The sequence below is a fragment of the Otolemur garnettii genome, unplaced genomic scaffold, assembly GCF_000181295.1.
Source record: "Otolemur garnettii isolate 467f Iridium unplaced genomic scaffold, OtoGar3 scaffold00054, whole genome shotgun sequence".
In the NCBI taxonomy this organism is placed as follows: Eukaryota; Metazoa; Chordata; class Mammalia; order Primates; family Galagidae; genus Otolemur; species Otolemur garnettii.
Window position 1 is genome coordinate 5,027,403 of NW_003852449.1, and position 17,807 is coordinate 5,045,209.

The following is a 17,807-nucleotide window of genomic DNA, read 5'->3' on the forward strand; positions in this document are numbered from 1 at the left end:
CTTAAGCGATTCTCTTGCATCAGCCTCCCAAGTAGCTGGGACTACAGGCACCCACCACAATGCCTGGCTATTTTCGCAGTTATCATCCTTTAGCTGTCTCAGGCCAGGTCAAATCCAACAGCCTGGGTGTATGTGGCCGGCTCCCCGCCCACTGAGCTATAGGCACCACCCCCAGCCCTATTCTTTATACATAGAGGATGGAAAGGAAAGCATGTGTTTCTAGGATAACATTGGTTTTCTTTTGAGAAGTGAATGTTAAAATTTTTGTAAATAAGAATGACTTCAGGTCTTAGCAGTCTTATATATACTCAATATAAGAATTACCTTTCAAATAGTTCATACCTTGGTTTTTCAGAATAAGGATGATTAAACTGTATCCATTCATTTTTACTGATACAGTAAGTCCAGGCATCACCTGATTGAAACAGAAAAATGATGTTATTCTGTTAAAAACTTAAAAGGGCATAGATTTAGCAAGTAAAATAATAGATCATGAGTAGATACAGAAAGTATATTTCCTTTTTCTCCCTCTTCAATTTTTTTTTTTTTTTTTTAAGAGAGTCTCACTCTGTTGTCCTTGGTAGAGTGCTGTGGTGTCACAGCAGCCTCTGTCTCTCAGGCTCAAGAGATCTTGCTGCAGTCTCCCAAGTAGAAGGGTCTATAGGCACCTACCACCACACATGGTTAGTTTTCCTATTTTTAGTAGAGACAGGGTCTCCCTACTCAGGCTCAGGCTGGTCTCTTAACTTGTGAGCTCCAGCAATCCACCTGATTCAGCCTCAGAGTGCTAGGAAGACAGATGTGAGCCACGGCACTGAACCTTACCCTTCCCTCCACAATTAACCAGGTAAGTCCCTGGCATCTTAGAACCCTTTGGGTTTTTTAAGTACTGTAGGTCATTTCTTTACTAGGCAGAATGGAAATATATCATAGTATACACAATTATATGTGTGTTACATAAGCAGGATTAATAACAAATCTTCCAACTGACCCTGTAAGCCCTCTAGTACATCTATAGTAGACTGGTTTTCAGCTATTTTTCTATGTGGATGATTTATGATTTCATTATTATATTTTTAAAGGACTTACTTAGTGGCTGTTTATCAGTGGTAAATCCTCCAAAGAGAAAAAGATGATCTGAAGAAACTGGTGTTAGTGAATGCCAAGATCGGCCAACTGGGCATATTCCTTGGGGAATTCTGAAAATAATGGCTAAGTTACAGTATCTGTGATTAAAATCAGCTTCTATATATAACACAGGAAAACAATGAAGTTTTCTTTTAAAATTTATATAGAATTATGAAAAGACTTTAAAAACTTTTAATAACTGTATGCTGTATACTGAACTATTTTTTTCAAAGAGTCAACTTTAGACCTTTTTCAGCTAAAAATTGAGCATATGCTATGTGCCTAGCATACAGTTAAAGGAACTGGAAACAAAACTCTTTAAGGACCTAGTAATCATGCTTGATTATATCATAGTTACAGAAAAGTAAGTGTATTATACACTAATAAGGAAAAGGGTAAAAAAATCTGAAAATTTTTAGGAAAAATTTCTAAATATCTTAAAGAATGTTATTACATTCTTAACGAATGATACTTACAATTCATTCCACTCCCATGTATCCAGATTAAGATAATGAAGATCGTTCATTCTAGCATCCTACAAAAGGATAATTAAATTGTTACTATTTTGAAGAATTCAAAAGCAAGTCACTGAAACTATTTGTTTACTCACTCGGTATCTGCCTCCAAACACAAAGCCTTTGTTCCCAACAGTCGCACAGGCGTGGGCAGCACGTGGTGAAGGTGCTTTACCCTGTTAAAAAGTTGCACAAGCAATGTGATAAATGAGCACGCTTTCATAAATGGAGAGGAAATACCAGGCTTTGCTGGATATGGGATAAGAAGATCTGAGATACTTGGGCACAGTACTGAAAGCTAACAAAACTGGGAATTTTTGAGATGTGTTAATGAATGGGCTGGTTAATAAAACAAAGGTTGCTTTATTTTTTAATCTTTATTGTAAAATAAAGGCCAGTACATTTTATAATATCTGTGTCAGGGAGAAAAGAAATCTAATATTTTAGTAATGTTAAGTTCCAATCTCGCACTCAAGCATTTCAGATAAGGGACACTCAACCTGTATAAGCAGCTAGCTGCTACCTCTCAACATCTATTAGACCTGTGGTCCCCAACCCCCCAGGCCAGGGAGGTGGGCCACTTCCCACCCCCAGAAAAATTGGCTTCCATGAAACTGGTCACTAGGTTACTCAATTCATGTTATTTCTTACACTTTTCTGACTTCCAGATTCCTTGAGAATAATGTAAACTATGGATCTTTTTCCAGAAAACAAGAATAAACTCAAATTTATACACCACCAACTGCGTATGTCCCCCTCCTCCTCTAAGTGGCCTTGCTTTAATGACTCATTGTTCTTCAGTAACTCACAGTAGTAATAGGCTGGCTCCACGTAAATGTTTCAGTGTCTAAAATGTGTACATGATCATTCCATCCTCTTGGATGACTTGAGTTCTACCAAAAATAAGAATCTGAGTTATTTTATAATAATGTTTATAAAACTATATAGCCCACCTGATTACAAGGAAAAATGAACAAAACTACTAGCAAACAAAAAATGTATTTCAACATAGGCCATATGAAACTTCACTTACCCAAAAAGATGTTTCATCAAATTCAAAAGTTCCCAATACTTTGTCTTCAGGTAGATATCCATACCCTCCAAAAAATATTAACCTGTTTGATTAAAAATAAGACATTAAAAATTCAAACGTCCAAAGGATAGGCTACAAGGAGTTTTTATTTTTGGTTTATGGTATGAATTAAGAAGGTTCACTTGTATATGTGAAAATACTTATTCAATAATGATGGCTAACACTTAACTATTTCTTAGGTTAAATGCTTTTATGGATGTGTTACTAATTCACTTAATCTTCATATGGGCCCTGTGAGGTATGTTCAATGCTTATTATCGTCTAGGGATACCCGAGTGGTAGATATTTCCACAGAAAACCCAAACCTGTACTGATGCTAACTTACTTGTTTTTATATACCCAGACACCAAGTTTGTCCTTTGATGATGGAGGAATTCCTTGGCAATCAATTCTTTCCCACTGTAACACTCTGTCTGTAGACCTTGAATCCAGCATATAGAACTGCGAGAAACAAAGGGTTCAGTTAGATTTGGTTCTGTGAAAAAAATTCAGTGTTAGCACTTAATTTTAACTGTGATTTATGATAATAAGAATGCCGTCTAATTCAGTGCTACTGAAATTGTGACTGCAGACTGGCTGCTAGACTAATTTCAGTCTAGATTAGGAACTTGACACAGACACAATGTAAATATCCCAGGTCACTAAGCGCACTCCTGGTTCAGCTAATTCTTTTCCCCCATAGCCACATCTTTTTGATGAAGGAATCAGTACATTCATTTACATTCTTGTACAAACTTTTTACCTTGCCTTAGATAGGCACTTTTGAGTAGTACTGATCTAATTTATGGGTATTGGGATCACATTACCAAAAATGTCAGGTTTAGCAATTCTACCTTCAATTTAATAGATATGTTTTCAGTGCCGACTTAACTCTAAGAGCATCCTTCAAAGGATTTGCATCCAGGCGACTGAATCTATCTACCATTTTATATACGTATAGTTTTTACTCCTACAACACTCAAGCTTCTTTTCTGTCAAAACACTCAACCCCATTTGACATAGTAACCTGTGATCACCCCCTAAAACCACAATTTCTCTCCTTCCCAAGATTCCTTAAGTTGCATCATAGTTATTTTTCTCCCCATTGGCTATGAAAAATACATAGCTCAACTACAACCTATAGATGAGATGTGCCTCATAAAATCTTTTAGGCAGACAACACTTTCTCCAAACAAAATATTAAACACAAGCTCAATGTATGGAAACAACAGTGGAGGCACACTTGTTTAAATGGAGGGAAGGGCAGCCTGGACCCCACCCACACCATGTCCTCTTCCCTGCAGTGTCCCAAGGCGTCTCAAATCCCTAGTTTCTAGGAGCACAGCTTGAAACCATCACAGCTGTATGTTCCACCTGCAGAATCACTTGGCATTTCCATAAAACAAGATATAGTTTGCTTATATCTCAACATCTAGACTAGCCCTTCCATTTTTCACTCCTTTCAAAAATTACGTTTTGAGTGATCCTATACAATGTCAAGGACTCTTAAGATTTAGTGATATTTACTAAGTTAGTCCTAGATATCAGGTTCTTTGTCCCTAGATGCGTTGTAACGGTTTACTTACTATATGTGTCCCTTCTAGAATGTGAGCTCTGATAGGTAGAGATCATATTGTTCGTTCATTTCTCTCCAGTGTACCACCAAGTGCTCAGCATATAAGGTGCTTACTAGTTGCCAAATAAATGAATTGGTTAGAGTCCGCCCATGTGTCACGTGTCCCTTCTGACTGAATGCAGAAAGGTTCTTTTACTGACCTGAAGGAGACAGTGACAACTTTTCCTGTTTGGAAAAAAATACTGACTAAATCAATTAAGAGTTTTCTTATGATGCCATATTTTTAGAATGTTAACATGTAAAATTTTGTCTGTGTTAATTTATCTACACTTAAGGATTCTAGGAGAACCATTAGCTACAAAGAAGAACACAAAAACAGCCTAGAAAGTTAATGTACATAGTGACCAACAAAAGTTGATTTTACAGAAGGCCTTGGTAAATACAGACCAGTAGACAAAATAGTGAAATTCATACAATAATCTTAACTGGGAGAGAAATACATATAGGGCTAATCTTAGGAATCTAAGGTTTGAAAGCGTAAGAATAAACTTGAGCCATAACTCTTGGAAACACCAACCTTATTTGTATTGCCTCTTGAATGGTGTCCTCCAAACAAGTACAGCACCCTGTCTACACACACTGCACAGCTTCCTGACATAGAAGGAGGAACATCACCTTCAGTGTTAATTTTTTTCCTGAGGGGGGTAAAAACTGAACATAAGTAAGTTTACCAAAAGGGAGGAAATGCAATATGAGTTTCCCTCTTTACCCATCCACAGACAGTGCCAGCTATGTGTATAGGCAGAATTAAAGGTTCTGAAAGCCTAAGTTTTATATTTTTTATTCCAGGAACATGCCATTTTGATTTTCTCAAACTAAACTGTTTGCTTTTTGTTTACATGGGCATAAGTGGTTGTTTTGTTTTTAAGTAGATTAATTCAGTTACCTGGAAGATTAATGCTATTACCCATCTGATACAGCCCTTTGTGTCAGGACTTAAGTGGTGTTTACTATGTGCCAGGCACTCCTCTGAGTGTATGTAGTCATTCTGAATCTAAAAATTTTAATCAAGAAATAGAAGATTCAGAATATTAATAGTATACTTAAGGTCTTCTGCTCACTGTCAGACACAGTATCACTTTATCTTTGCTAAGCTTGAAGTTTTATTTTTTGATTAATTTTTTCTGCAGAGACAGAGTCTTGCTATATTGCACAGGCTGATCTTAACTCCTGGCCTCAAGAGATCCTCCTATCTCCCAAAGTCCTAAGATTATAGCATTAGTCACTATGCCTGGCGTTATCTTTAAGTAAAATATATACATACATATGTATGTAAAATTCCCCTTTTAAGGGAATACAATTATAAATTTCCAATTCTCTAGAAAAAGATTAACAAATAGTTCATATTAACATTGATTTGCTATGTATGTTTATTTTTAGTTTAACTCTGAAAACAAGTGGGACTATTCCAGGTCTGAGATCTACAATGAATAAAATGTTTAAAGCACAAAGTTCTCACAGAGCAAGCCACAAAGAAAACTACTTTGTCAATCCTCAAACATGGCTAACCCAGCATTTTGAGAAACAAAATTCTACCAGGTACAAAATTTTGTTGTTGTTTTTTTTTGGATAGAGTCCCACTTTGTTGCCCCTGGTAGAGTGCCATGGCATCATAGCTCACAGCAACCTCAGACTTCCTGGGCTCAAGGGATTCCCTTGTCTTGGCCTCCCAAGTAGCTACTTCTAAAAATGCCCCACTATTTTTAGAAGTAGGGGGTTTTGCTCTAGCTCAGGCTGGTCTGGAACTCGTGAGCTCAGGTAATCCGCCCACTTCAACCTCCCAGAGTACTAGTATTACAGGTGTGAGCCATAGCACCTGACCTCCAAGTACATATTCTTGACTACCACTGTTATGAGATCAGCTAAAGATGCTTTCAAATTATCTCCAATTTACAGAAAAGGCAAATTTAAACAGAATATACTTTAACATATTTTAAAGGGATTTAATTACATAGCTCATGAAAATAGAATACCACCTTTATTTTTAGCAGCTAAAATTTCTAAAACTAAAATCTAACAAGTCTAGCATCTAAAATCCTTTTCTTATTCAAGATACTATATGACAAGACTTACAATGTCTTGAAAGTACATGCATATATGTAGAGCTTTTATTATCTTTCCAGGATCTGAAGCCAGTACCTCTGTTTTAATATTATGATAATTTATTTGTAGAGCTCTGAACAAAAATTTATTCTGAGGTCATATAAGTAGTAATTATAGCTACTTCTAAAGAGACACTAAAGTAACTGAGCTTACTAGCTAAGCTAAATTTGCAGAATACTGTTTTCAGAATATACAGATAGCTTGGCATCCTTAATTAAAATAATTATATGCATTACAATGGGTTTTACCACATTTTTCTTTGAAACCTTATTGGAATGTTTTGCCCCCTTCCCCCCCCCCCCAGTATCCAGTTACCATCTTCCAGTCTCCATGTTGTAGATCCATAGTTCTTCTCTAGGTAGATAAAAGTCATATAATCCTCTGACTTGATTACTCTGAGAAAATCAAAAAATGCACATTAAGAATAACTGACATTTTAAAGAGGCACTGTTGTACTTTTCCTTATCTCATTTGAGATACTAATTATAAAATTGCTAGTTAACTTTATGAAAAGTTAAATAGGTCTTAAAATTTTATCATATACATAATCTTCCCTGACCGTGCCACATACTAAAGGTAAAGCTTAAAGTAGCTCTTAATTCAAATTTTTCATATAGTAACTGCAAACTTCAATACTGCAATAAGTTAAGAAATCTCTAAGACCATCATCCTGAACAGACCAATGTACGAGGTTCAGTTGTGTCACTTAGAGATTTTCTGTCACGGGTAGCAGGTTACTGTAAGTGCCTGACCCACATGGCTATCTAGCCAAGCTTTCACTTCACTAATTTTCTCTAAGCAGCAGCAGAGGGCGGAACTGCAAATTTGCAAATATTAAGTCCATATGCAAAAAGTTCAAGTTCCCTGTTCTGCTCCATTTCCCTTCAGGTATTAATTCCTGACAAATAGACTGAGCTTCCTATATGCTGTGGCTGAGTGCTGCTACCTGTGGATTGCTTTATTTAATCTTCACAACAACCCTAAAAAGTAGTTGCCATTACCAAAAAAATGGGGTTTTTCTTTTTACGGAGGTATGTAATTTGCCCCAGGTTATTCAGCAACTAATGTAAAGAATTCCATCCTTTCCCTGAACTTTGACAACTGCCTGGTATTTCTAGCTTTGATCCTCCCTGGCCTTGTAAACAGTTTCAACACATGTCAGTAGACAACTGCAGTTCACTGAAAATGGGTGTCAAGAATCTAAGGCCTGAACATTAAACATAAAGAAAAAAGGCATGGCCATGGAAGCACTTCTCTTTCCCACTCCACCAGTGATAGGGAAGGGCTGGAAGTGAGGCTGGGAGCGGGCATGGAGGTCAGCAGCCAGGCCTGAGGAGGAAAACACTACTGTGTGGGAAGCCAGGTTATTGCCTTGGGGACAATCTCCAAGGGCTTCTGTGGCTACTCTCAGGGTTCAGGAGGTAAAATGGGGGAGGACAGGCTGTTTAGGAAACACTGACTTCAGGGATCCTGCCACTCCTCCCTGCCTCAGCCCCAGGCCTTCAGAAATCTTCACTGTGGCAACCTTAGCACCCCCCTTTCCACCCCCAAGAAAAGTCTCATTCTCTAAATGTTGCTGATTTCTACAAATGGAATTATGAATAAAGAGGTTTAGACTGAGGTATGACTGGCCAAGAGGTTTGCTTTTCCCTAGGGGAATCATTCACATTTTAATAAAGGTCCCTCCATACTGGTCCCCTCCCTCCTTGCAGTTCCATACCCCTGCCAAGTACTCTCCAAATGCCTATTGGTTGGGGGCTGGGAGAACATTTAAGATTGCAGGTGTCAGGACAGCTATCTTTGAGAGCTGTCTAAAAAAAATGGCCAACTCTGATCAGTTCAACTGTACCATAAACTAAAACCTGTTACCAGAGTCACAAAGCAAGTCGTCCAAGGCACTGGCGTGGTGAACTAAATTTCAAGCGATTGGGGAGGAAGAGAAAAAAAAACTTTTTTTTTCGGTAGAGTCTCAAGCTGTCGCCCTGGGTACAGTGCTGTACCGTCATAGCTCGCAGCAACCTCCAACTCTTGAGCTCAAGAGATTCTCTTGCCTCAGTTTTTCTATTTTTAGCAGAAGTAGAGACGGGGTCTCGCTTTTTGCTCAGGCTAGTCTTGAACTTGTGAGCTGAAGCAATCCACCAGCTTCGGCCTCCCCGAGTGCTAGGATGACAGGAGTGAGCCACTGCACCCAGCCAAGAGAACATTCTTAAGACAAAAGGCTAATAAAAAGCAGCCTTTTGTGGTAGGAATGGATCATGGATTGGAGCCACCCCAGTAAAAGATAATTCTGGGATGTGAAGTGTTACTGGGAAGCTCTAAATGCAAAAGGGTAAGGGGAATAATGAGTAAGGTTTTACGTGGACACCTGCGGAGGACCCCCCAGCTCGGGGTTAGGTGAAAACACGTGCTGGCTCCAGCTGGTAACTTATCACTTGTTTACGACAAGCAGTGCAGGGGGAGAGCTGTGCTCGGTAGTTAAGATTTGTTGCTGGGGATTTTGCGGTTACTGGTAGAGCGTTTCCTTAATTTTTTAAATTAGGGGTGTTCTGAAAAATGTCCAATTTTTTCTCAGCTGAAACCAGAAGGAAAAGAGCCCTGAAATGGTCGCGCAATAGCGTGATGCCATCCGCACAGGTGTGACTGGACCACTGCAGGCAGCAGGGCTGGCCGAGGCCATTCCTGTGGCCTTCCGAATTCCAGGGGGTCTTCCCACAAATTGACCACCCCATAACCACTGGGCGAACTGGTCCCAGCTCCAGAGAGCGGGGTCTGTCTTGGGAGTCGCGATAAAGGGTGTGCGTGACACCGTCACCTCTCTTACTCTCAACACGTCCTGCCCGTTAACCTGCACCTGGCCTTTCCCAGAATAACTCTCCAATGGCGACTCTGGGGCTGGGGGCAGCGGGTTTTGCAAGCACAAGGCGTGACAACAGCCCTAGAACTCGGACACCTCAGAGGAGGCTCCTGCCCGCAAGCAAACGAGCTAACGGGCAGAGCCCAAGGTGGGGAGCGCCCTCGGCAGCCCTCTGGCCTCCCCGCCTGGCCGCGACCCGGACCCGGGTAACAGCCGAGCGATGCCCGTCGCAGCCCGGCCAGCCACCGACCTTGTAGCCGCCCCAGACGAACATGTGGCGCCCGTCGCTGACTGCTACGTGGCCGCTGCGCTCCGCTGGGCAGGCGAGCTCCATGGCCTCATAGCTCTCGAAGGCCGGCCCCGGCAAGTCGTCCGCTCGCAGCTCCTCGTTGCCATCAGCCATCTTTGCGGCTGCTCTTCGGCTCCCCGGGAATGCCCGCTCCGCGGGGAGAGGAGACAAAGGAGACGGGAGTGCACGGAGGCGCGCAGCACGCAGAGGGCGGCGGGGGCCTGCTCGCTGCCTGCGACCGCGCCGCTCGGGCCTCCTCGGCCGCGGACTGCTCGGCGCGCCTGCGGGCAGCGGAGCGGCCAGGGGCGGCGGAGGCCGGGACGCCGCAGCCGCAGTCCGCAGCCCGCGCCCCGCCTCCCGCAGCCCGGCCTTGTTTACGCCGCGGCCGGAAGCCGCCCGCCGGGCTCCGGAAGCGCGGGCGCCGGTCAGCGCCCCCAGCGCCGGGTCCTCCCGCCGCCGCCCTCGGCCCGGGGACTCGGTGTGCCGCGCGAGCTCCAGACACGTCCGAGCCTGTTGCCCGGAGGACGAGGCGGCGCCGGCGCCCTGAGCCGTGCCCTGGAGACCGCGGAGTTTTCCTCAGGTTCCCGTCAGGTTTTCTTCCTTCCCGGAAACTTTCCCTCGTCTGCCTGAGGCGTGTTCTCCAGGGCTTCGCGGCCGGCCGGAGCCCCCAACTGCTCAACTAGCCAGTTTCTGGCCTCGGCTCCCAGACGCGGAGTCAAAGCCCTGCCGTCCCCTGGGTGCGAGGGGCGGCGCCTCGGGTCTCCCGTGCGGCCCGGCCCGGGTCACTGGGGCTGCCCAGCCCGCCCCGCCCTTCGCGTCCCCTCCCGCCTTCTCCGCCGGGGCGGGGGCTGTCGCGGGCGTTTGGGAACCGTTAGTGGCCCCTTGCTTCCGCTCTCACGCCGTCTGGGCACAGCTCCAGTTGCTGGGGTCTAACCTGACGCCGCACCTTAGATTTCTGGGCCAGGTGCCCCCCAAATCCTAAGGCGCCGTGCCTTTAGGTGGGTGGATTCTGCCCTCCTGGGAAGGGGACGGTCAGAGGAGGCGTCTACCAGGGGCCCACCGCAATCCTCTGGGAGCACCTGACTGCCGTGCCTTGAGGGTCGGGCAGCCCGGGCACAGTAGATTTGGAAAGTGAATTAGAGTTAATTATCATGTGGTTAACGGTCCGTCAAAGTGGTTCCCCGGTAACGTCTGAGCCCCCAGAAAGGGGACTGTCCCCGCAGGGCTTCACAGAACCCCAGCCCTCGCCGAGCCTTTCCCTTCCTCGCTGTATATGGCCAATGTGTGAACCTCTCTCAATGAACTTGGTTTCCCGCCCGCCTAGCTTTACGTGGTCTGGTGGGGATTTGGCCACCAGCGCACCCCGGCCCCCCTGTGCCGCCTGGGGGCGGGGCCCCCCATCACCCTCCCTCTTCCCTGTCTGCGCGCCGGGACCACTACGGAGAAGAATGCGTTAAGCAAGTCTTCTTTACTAGGATTTTCGAAGCCTGAAACACCTTCCCTAGCTGTTTCCAGCATGTTTACTTGAACTCAGGACAGACGTACTTAAGAGGATTGATTTTAGCCTCCTGCGAGGGAACATGTCACTTGGTAGCTCCTGAGACCGGATCTGCTACTCATGCTGTGTGCTGCGCCAAGCCTGTGGGACTCTCCAGGGTGACCTGCAACCGGGTGCCCTCCTGGTGTGATAGATGTGTGCTTGGTTATGCAAATCTGATCGGGTCACTTTACTTAAAAGCCTCGAGACAGAGTCCAGAATTCCTACCTCGGCGCTGCGAGACCCAGCACGGCCGGACCTCGCCTACCTCTCCAGCTGCAGCTCCTGGCTGTGTCTTGCTCCTTCCAGCCATGCTAGCCTCTCTCGGTCGTTCAAGCACGCCTAGCTCTTTCTAGCAGCAGGGCCTCACACTCGCTGTTAGATTTCCTGGAAGTCGAAGTCCTCAGTCAGCTCTCACATTGGAACTTCATCGAAGAAACCTTTGTAGATCCCCTAGAGGCCACTCCAGATTCCGAGACACTGTTAGCGTCTGCAGTGCTCCACCGCATTTTATTAAAACCATCATGTGATCCTTGCCTATCGTTAGTGTCCCCCACTAGGCCGGCTGGATTGTAAACTTGGAGGAACTAACTATTGTACTGGCTCGCTCCCAGTTGCAAAACTACCTTTAGGTTGCGTGCAGGGCTGGGGCTCGCCAAGTTCCCACCTAAGGGGTACAACGTAGGGCTATATGGCACACCTCGTGGGTGATGGACTCAATTACAACTCAGACTTTGCCTTACAAACGCAAACGCACTAACCTAATCTTATGTACCCTTATGTTAATGCGAAATTTGAAAAAAGAAATCTGTACATTAAGCGATCCAGCTGTGAACACTGCGGCCGAGTTTGCAGCGCCACCGTGCGTTCACAGTGCTGCAACTGCATGTCTTACACATAACTCCATCGCTCATCGCTAAGTCCCGATTACGCCAAGGGAGGGCGTTCAGAGAGTTAAAGTCTTAAATCTCAACAAAGCTTTGGGCAGCCTCTTTTACCATAGTGTGCCTCAGTTTCCCAAGCTTGGAAATGGAGATTAAAGTATGAAAATCATAGTTTCCTGGGAGAGCACATAAGGCATGTAAATGTTTGTCACTTAGTAATCACTCAGTACGCGGCAACTAAAAAGCATGATCCTTTACAGACTTGTTGGGAGACGCACTTGTAAAGGAACACAGAAAATATATGATAAATAAGTAGAAATTAAAATGTCTATGGCTATTTCATCCACATAAACAAGCATCAAAGCTAATAATGGCCTCGAGTGACCTTAGGCATTATACAATAAGACTTCTTTGACCTCAATGAAAAATAAGTGAATAACAATAAGGGGGGAAACTACCTCCTGTCGAAGACCTAAGTTTATTTTTTCCTCTGGATAAACCTAATTAGCACAGCCGCCTCAATTAGCAGGTGATTCTACGATGAACTATGTGTGAACAAGGGTGCTGTCAAATCCTCTTTCTTGAGGACTAGTTATCTCTTGAGAACGTTATCTGTAATGGGTTGTATGTGCTGAGCTATGTAAAATGGCGATTTCTTTGCAATCTCTTAACTGATTGCCTGTGACATACACATCACATTCTAGTATAATGATTATTCAACAAATAAAACTGTATTGCCTTCATGGAGAGGTTTTCTGGGTTGAGAGATTTTGTTTTTAGTTCTCTTTCCCCAGTATGGGGACTCAGAATATGTTTGTCACAGGTATGATTGGGTTGCCATAGTAATGAGAGAGATTACTGTGAGAATCAGGAATAGACTGAGGAATGGTTCCTAATATTGTACTTATAAAATCCTGGTTCCCACTTAGAACCAGGCCATTGCTTGATTCCTGTGGCATTATAACTAACATCGCCCTAAGTTTTACTCACTACATTCTATTCTTAGAACCCTAAGGAGCCAGAGTTTCTAGGGGGCTGAATCTGGTACCATAAACAACATTTCTGGTTGCATGAATCAATACATATTTACCTAGGGTCAAATGTATACATTGAATATATATTTCATATATGTATGGTATAGCACACTTTGATTTTATTACTATTCATGTATCAAACCATACTTTTATACTGTTTATGAGAACAAGAACAAAGATTCTCTGAAACATTAATTATATATATAAGCAGAATTTCTTAAAATATGAAAGTGTGGTCCCAGGCCCTACGGAGACCCAGAGATCTTTTCAGGGGTTTCTCAGGAACTCCCTTTTCTAACTATGTATCTGTGTGAGGTCAGATTTTCTTCATATAAGTCAATCAACACAACATATGTATGGCAAATTGAATGCAGAAGCAAGTATGAGAATCTAGTTGGCTTCTAGTAAGCATATGTGTAAAAATGCAAAATACACAAAAGTAATTTTTCATTTAAAATGTTTTGTTAACATAATAGGCTTATTGTCATTTTTCAATGAATAAAAAATTTTTAAATTTAACTTTAGGTTGATTTAAAACTAAATTAAAATTTGTGTTAATTTCTAATATGGCAGATCTCAATAGATAAAGTCCATATAAACATAAGACCCTCTTAGAAGGTCTCAGAAATTCTTAAAGAGTATAAAGGAGTCCTGAGACTAAATGGTCCTCAAACTAAGAGTCATCTCTGATAATGGCTGGGATATAATCAGCAAATTAATTTGAAAACAAAACCAAACCAACACTATGGTGTTTTGAGATTAATCACTTTCTCTTCAGAAAAATCTCTTAATTTTGACCTAAATAGTATGTAATCCAAAAATTTCAATGCATTGTAGATTCCTAAAGTATATTACTTATGGTACTTCGTATATCTATTATATATTCATACATTTATACTTCCCTCACTCAATATCCTTCAATTACCTTAACAAAAGATCCCAGACTTTTAATTGCTGCTTATAAATTTTTTGCCTTAACAAACAAAAATAAAGAAAATTAAGGTTAGTTTAAGAATAAGATTCTCATGAAGAAAATAAATTTTTTAAAATTCATTATGAGTCATTTGAAATTTAATGGCTGATAATGCTTTAAAGCTTTCAACCACAGAATGCACAAAGATATCTTGCTGAAAAATTCACATACATGAAAAAAATAAGCAAAAAAAAAAACAAAACAAAAAACCCTGGAACTTACAAGCAATTACAGCAAAGTTGCAGGAAACAAGGTTGATATATAAAAGTTAATGACTTTCCTATATACCAACAATGAACAAATGGAATTTGAAATTAAAAACACATTATCACTTATATTAACACCATCCAAAATAAAATACTTAGGTATAAGTCTAATAATATGTATACAAGATATATATGAAGAAAGCTACAAAACTCAAGTGAAAGATTTCAAAGAAGAATTAAATAAATGGAGAGATATTCCACATTCAATCATATGAAGACTCATTATTAAGATATGAGTTCTTGACAATAATCTACAGATTCAATGCAATCCAACTCAAAACCCAGCAATTTGTTTTGTACATATCAACAAACTTACTCTAAAGTTTATATGAAAAGGTAAGGGACCCAGACTAGCCAACTCAATCTGAGAAGAACAAAGTCAGAGGACTGTCACTACCCAACTTTAAGACTTGGTGTAAAATAACAGTAATCAAGAGCATTGTATTGACAAAAACACAGACAAATTGAGCAGGATAGAGACCCCAGAAATAAACCCACATGAATATAGTCAACTGATTGACAAAGGAACAAAGGCAATAATAATTAAGCAAAGACAGTCTTTTTAACAAATAGTGCTGGAACAACTGGACATTCACATACAAGAATAAGAATCCAAAGACCTTATATCTTCCACAAAAATTGACTCAAAATGGGCCACAGACCTAAAAGTAAAACACAAAACTATAACATTTCTAGAAAATAACAGGAGGAACCTGGGATAATCTTGGGTTGGTGGTAATTTTTTTTTTTTTTTTTTTAGAAACAGAGTCTCACTTTATTGCCCTCTGTAGAGTGCCATGGCATCACACAACTCACAGCAACCTCCAATTCCTGGGCTTAGGTGATTCTCTTGCCTCAGCCTCCCGAGTAGCTGGGACTACAGGCACCCGCCACAACGCCTGGCTATTTTTTTGTTGCAGTTTGGTTGGGGCCAGGTTTGAACCCACCACCCTCGGTATTTGGGGCTGGCACCCTACCCACTGAGCCACAGGCGCCACCCTTGGTGGTGATTTTTTAGATACAACATCAAAGCACAGCCCATTAAATAAATAATTGATAAGATGAACTTTATTAAAATATTTTTATTAAGTTTCTTGTGATTTTATTTTTACTTTTGCTCTTGAAAGATAATGTCAAGAGAATGAGAAGATGAGCCACCAGACTGGTAGAAAATATTTGCAAAAGTCACATCTGATAAAGGACTGTTATCTACACTATACAAAGAATTGTTAAACCTCAGCAATAAGAAAATGAACAACCTGACTGAAAAAAGAGAAAGGAGTTGAAAGACACCTCACCAAAGAAAATATGCAGGTGGCAAATCAGCGTGTGACATATGTCATTAGGGCATCACAAATTTAAAAAGCCAGGAGATAGCACTATACATCCAGTGGAATGGCCACAATCCTCAGCACCAAATTCTGGCAAGGTTGTGAAGCAACAGGAACACTTCATTGCTGATGGGGAAGCAGAAGATCACAGCCACTTCGGAAGAACTAAGCATACTCTTAGCACATGATCCAACAGTTTTGCTCCTTGGTATTTATCCAAATGAACTGAAAACTATGCCCATATAAAAACCTGCACATGGGTCTTCATAGCAGCTTTATTCATAATTGCCAAGACTGGGGAACAATCGAGACATCCTTCAGCAGGAATGGATCAGCTGCAGCATATCCAGACAACGGGATGTTTATGCAGAGCTGAATGAAATGCGCTGTCAAGCCATGAGAGACCTGGAGGAAACTTCAGTGCTTACCACGGAGCCATGAGGCTGATCTGAAAGGCTGCACACTGTATGACTGCCAGGATCGACACGCTGGAAAAGGCAACACCACTTAAACAGTAAAAAGGTCAGTGCTTGCCAGGAGTCAGAGGGGACAGAGGAATAGACCAAGGTTTTTCAGGACAGTGAAACTATTTCACATGATACTACAATGGTGGACACATGTCATATTGAACACACAGCACCAGGAACGAACTCTACTGTAAATGATGATATGAGTGACTTTCAAAAAAGTTCTTGCTGCGCCCATGTCCAAGACTGTATAGCAACTTCATCAGACTGGAAATTCCAATAGAATTACATAAGTACAGTGGAAAAACAGCTCACTGCAGCCTGGAACTCCTAGGCTCGAGTCATCCTCCTGCTTCCACCTCCCAAGTAGCTGCTACTATAGGCATATGCCACCACACCCGGCTAATTTTTTTTTTTTTTGAGACAGAGTCTCAAGGTGTTGCCCTGGGTTGAGTGCTGTGGCATCACAGCTCACAGCAACCTCAAACTCTTGGGCTCAAGCAATTCTCTTGCCTCCACCTCTCAAGTAGCTGGGACTACAGGTGCCTACCACAACACCATGCTATTTTTAGAGACAGGGTCTTGCTCTTGCTCAGGCTAGTCTTGAACTCATGAGCTCAGGCAATCCTCCCACCTTGGCCTCTCAGAGTGCTAGGATTACAGGCGTGAGCTATTAGCCTGAAGAAGCCTCTTTAAAAGGAGGTGTTCATTCCACTCAATAGGTTTTGGTATATTTTTGCCTTAAATGTAAAAGGCTAATATTGAAGTTCATACAAATAAAATGATTACTTCTAAGATGTATATTACTTGGGATATCCATTTTCTAAATCTGTTATGCAGCCTAAACATAAGAAAAAATGAAAACACTGAAATATTTTTTGCATAATCAACTCTAATGGTTAGTTCACACTGACAAGAATGAAAACAGTAATTCTGTATACCTTATACAATAAATAAAATATAAAAAATATTTCAATACATAAATAGAAGCTTTACACATCCAAAATATAGTACGCATATAGGAAATATATCTCTAAAGTTTAATGAAATAGTATGAATGACTATGACTTTCATTACAAATTATTTACATATATTTCTTTCTTTTTTTTTTTTCTTTTTTTTTTTTTTTGAGACAGACTCTCACTCAGTCGCCCTGGGATTGAGTGCCATGACAAGAGCTAACAGCAACTTCACAGTCTTGGGCTGAAATAATCTTTCTGCCTCAGACTCCCAAGTAGGTGGGGCTAGTTTTTCTCTTTAATAGAGATGGTCTTGCTCTTGCTCAGGCTGGTCTTGAACTCGTGAGCTCAAGTAATCCACCCACTTCAGTCTCCCAGATAGCAACCGTGCCCAGCCCAAATTATTTATAGATATTCAATGGGAAATATACTTTTTCTAACATTTTAAATTTCAGAGATAACTTTTTTTTATGGTAGAGACAGAGTTTCACTTTATTGCCCTCAGTAGAGTACCACACAACTCACAGCAACCTCCAACTCCTGGGCTTAGGTGATTCTCTTGCCTCAACCTCCTGACTGGGACTACAGGCGCTCACCACAATGCCCGGCTATTTTTTGTTGCAGTTGGCCAGGCCCGGGTTTGAACCCGCCACCCTCGGTATATGGGGCCGGCACCCTACTCACTGAGCCACAGGCGCCGCCCCAGAGATAACTTTTATGATGATTTCTTTTTTTTTGAGACAAAGTCTCACTTTGTTG

General features: G+C 41.9%; 1 protein-coding gene across 2 annotated transcripts in view; it reads right to left on the minus strand.

Annotated features, from left to right (window-relative positions):
* Nucleotides 1-9,901, minus strand: part of KLHDC2 (kelch domain containing 2) — an 11,655-nt gene extending 1,754 nt beyond the window's left edge. The window contains exons 1-10 of one of the 2 annotated variants that reach the window (XM_012806573.2): nt 9,559-9,647; nt 6,770-6,849; nt 4,869-4,942; nt 3,062-3,177; nt 2,677-2,758; nt 2,453-2,536; nt 1,739-1,819; nt 1,605-1,663; nt 1,090-1,199; nt 343-415 (exon numbers count right to left, since the gene is read on the minus strand). In XM_012806573.2, coding sequence (XP_012662027.1) covers nt 343-415; nt 1,090-1,199; nt 1,605-1,663; nt 1,739-1,819; nt 2,453-2,536; nt 2,677-2,758; nt 3,062-3,177; nt 4,869-4,942; nt 6,770-6,827 — 737 coding nt within the window. In that variant the 5' untranslated portion in view covers nt 6,828-6,849; nt 9,559-9,647. Of the gene's footprint in view, nt 1-342; nt 416-1,089; nt 1,200-1,604; nt 1,664-1,738; nt 1,820-2,452; nt 2,537-2,676; nt 2,759-3,061; nt 3,178-4,868; nt 4,987-6,769; nt 6,850-9,558 lie in introns of both variants that reach the window. The other variant, XM_003792162.3, reaches the window with a different exon arrangement.
* Nucleotides 9,902-17,807: the final 7,906 nt, after the last annotated feature.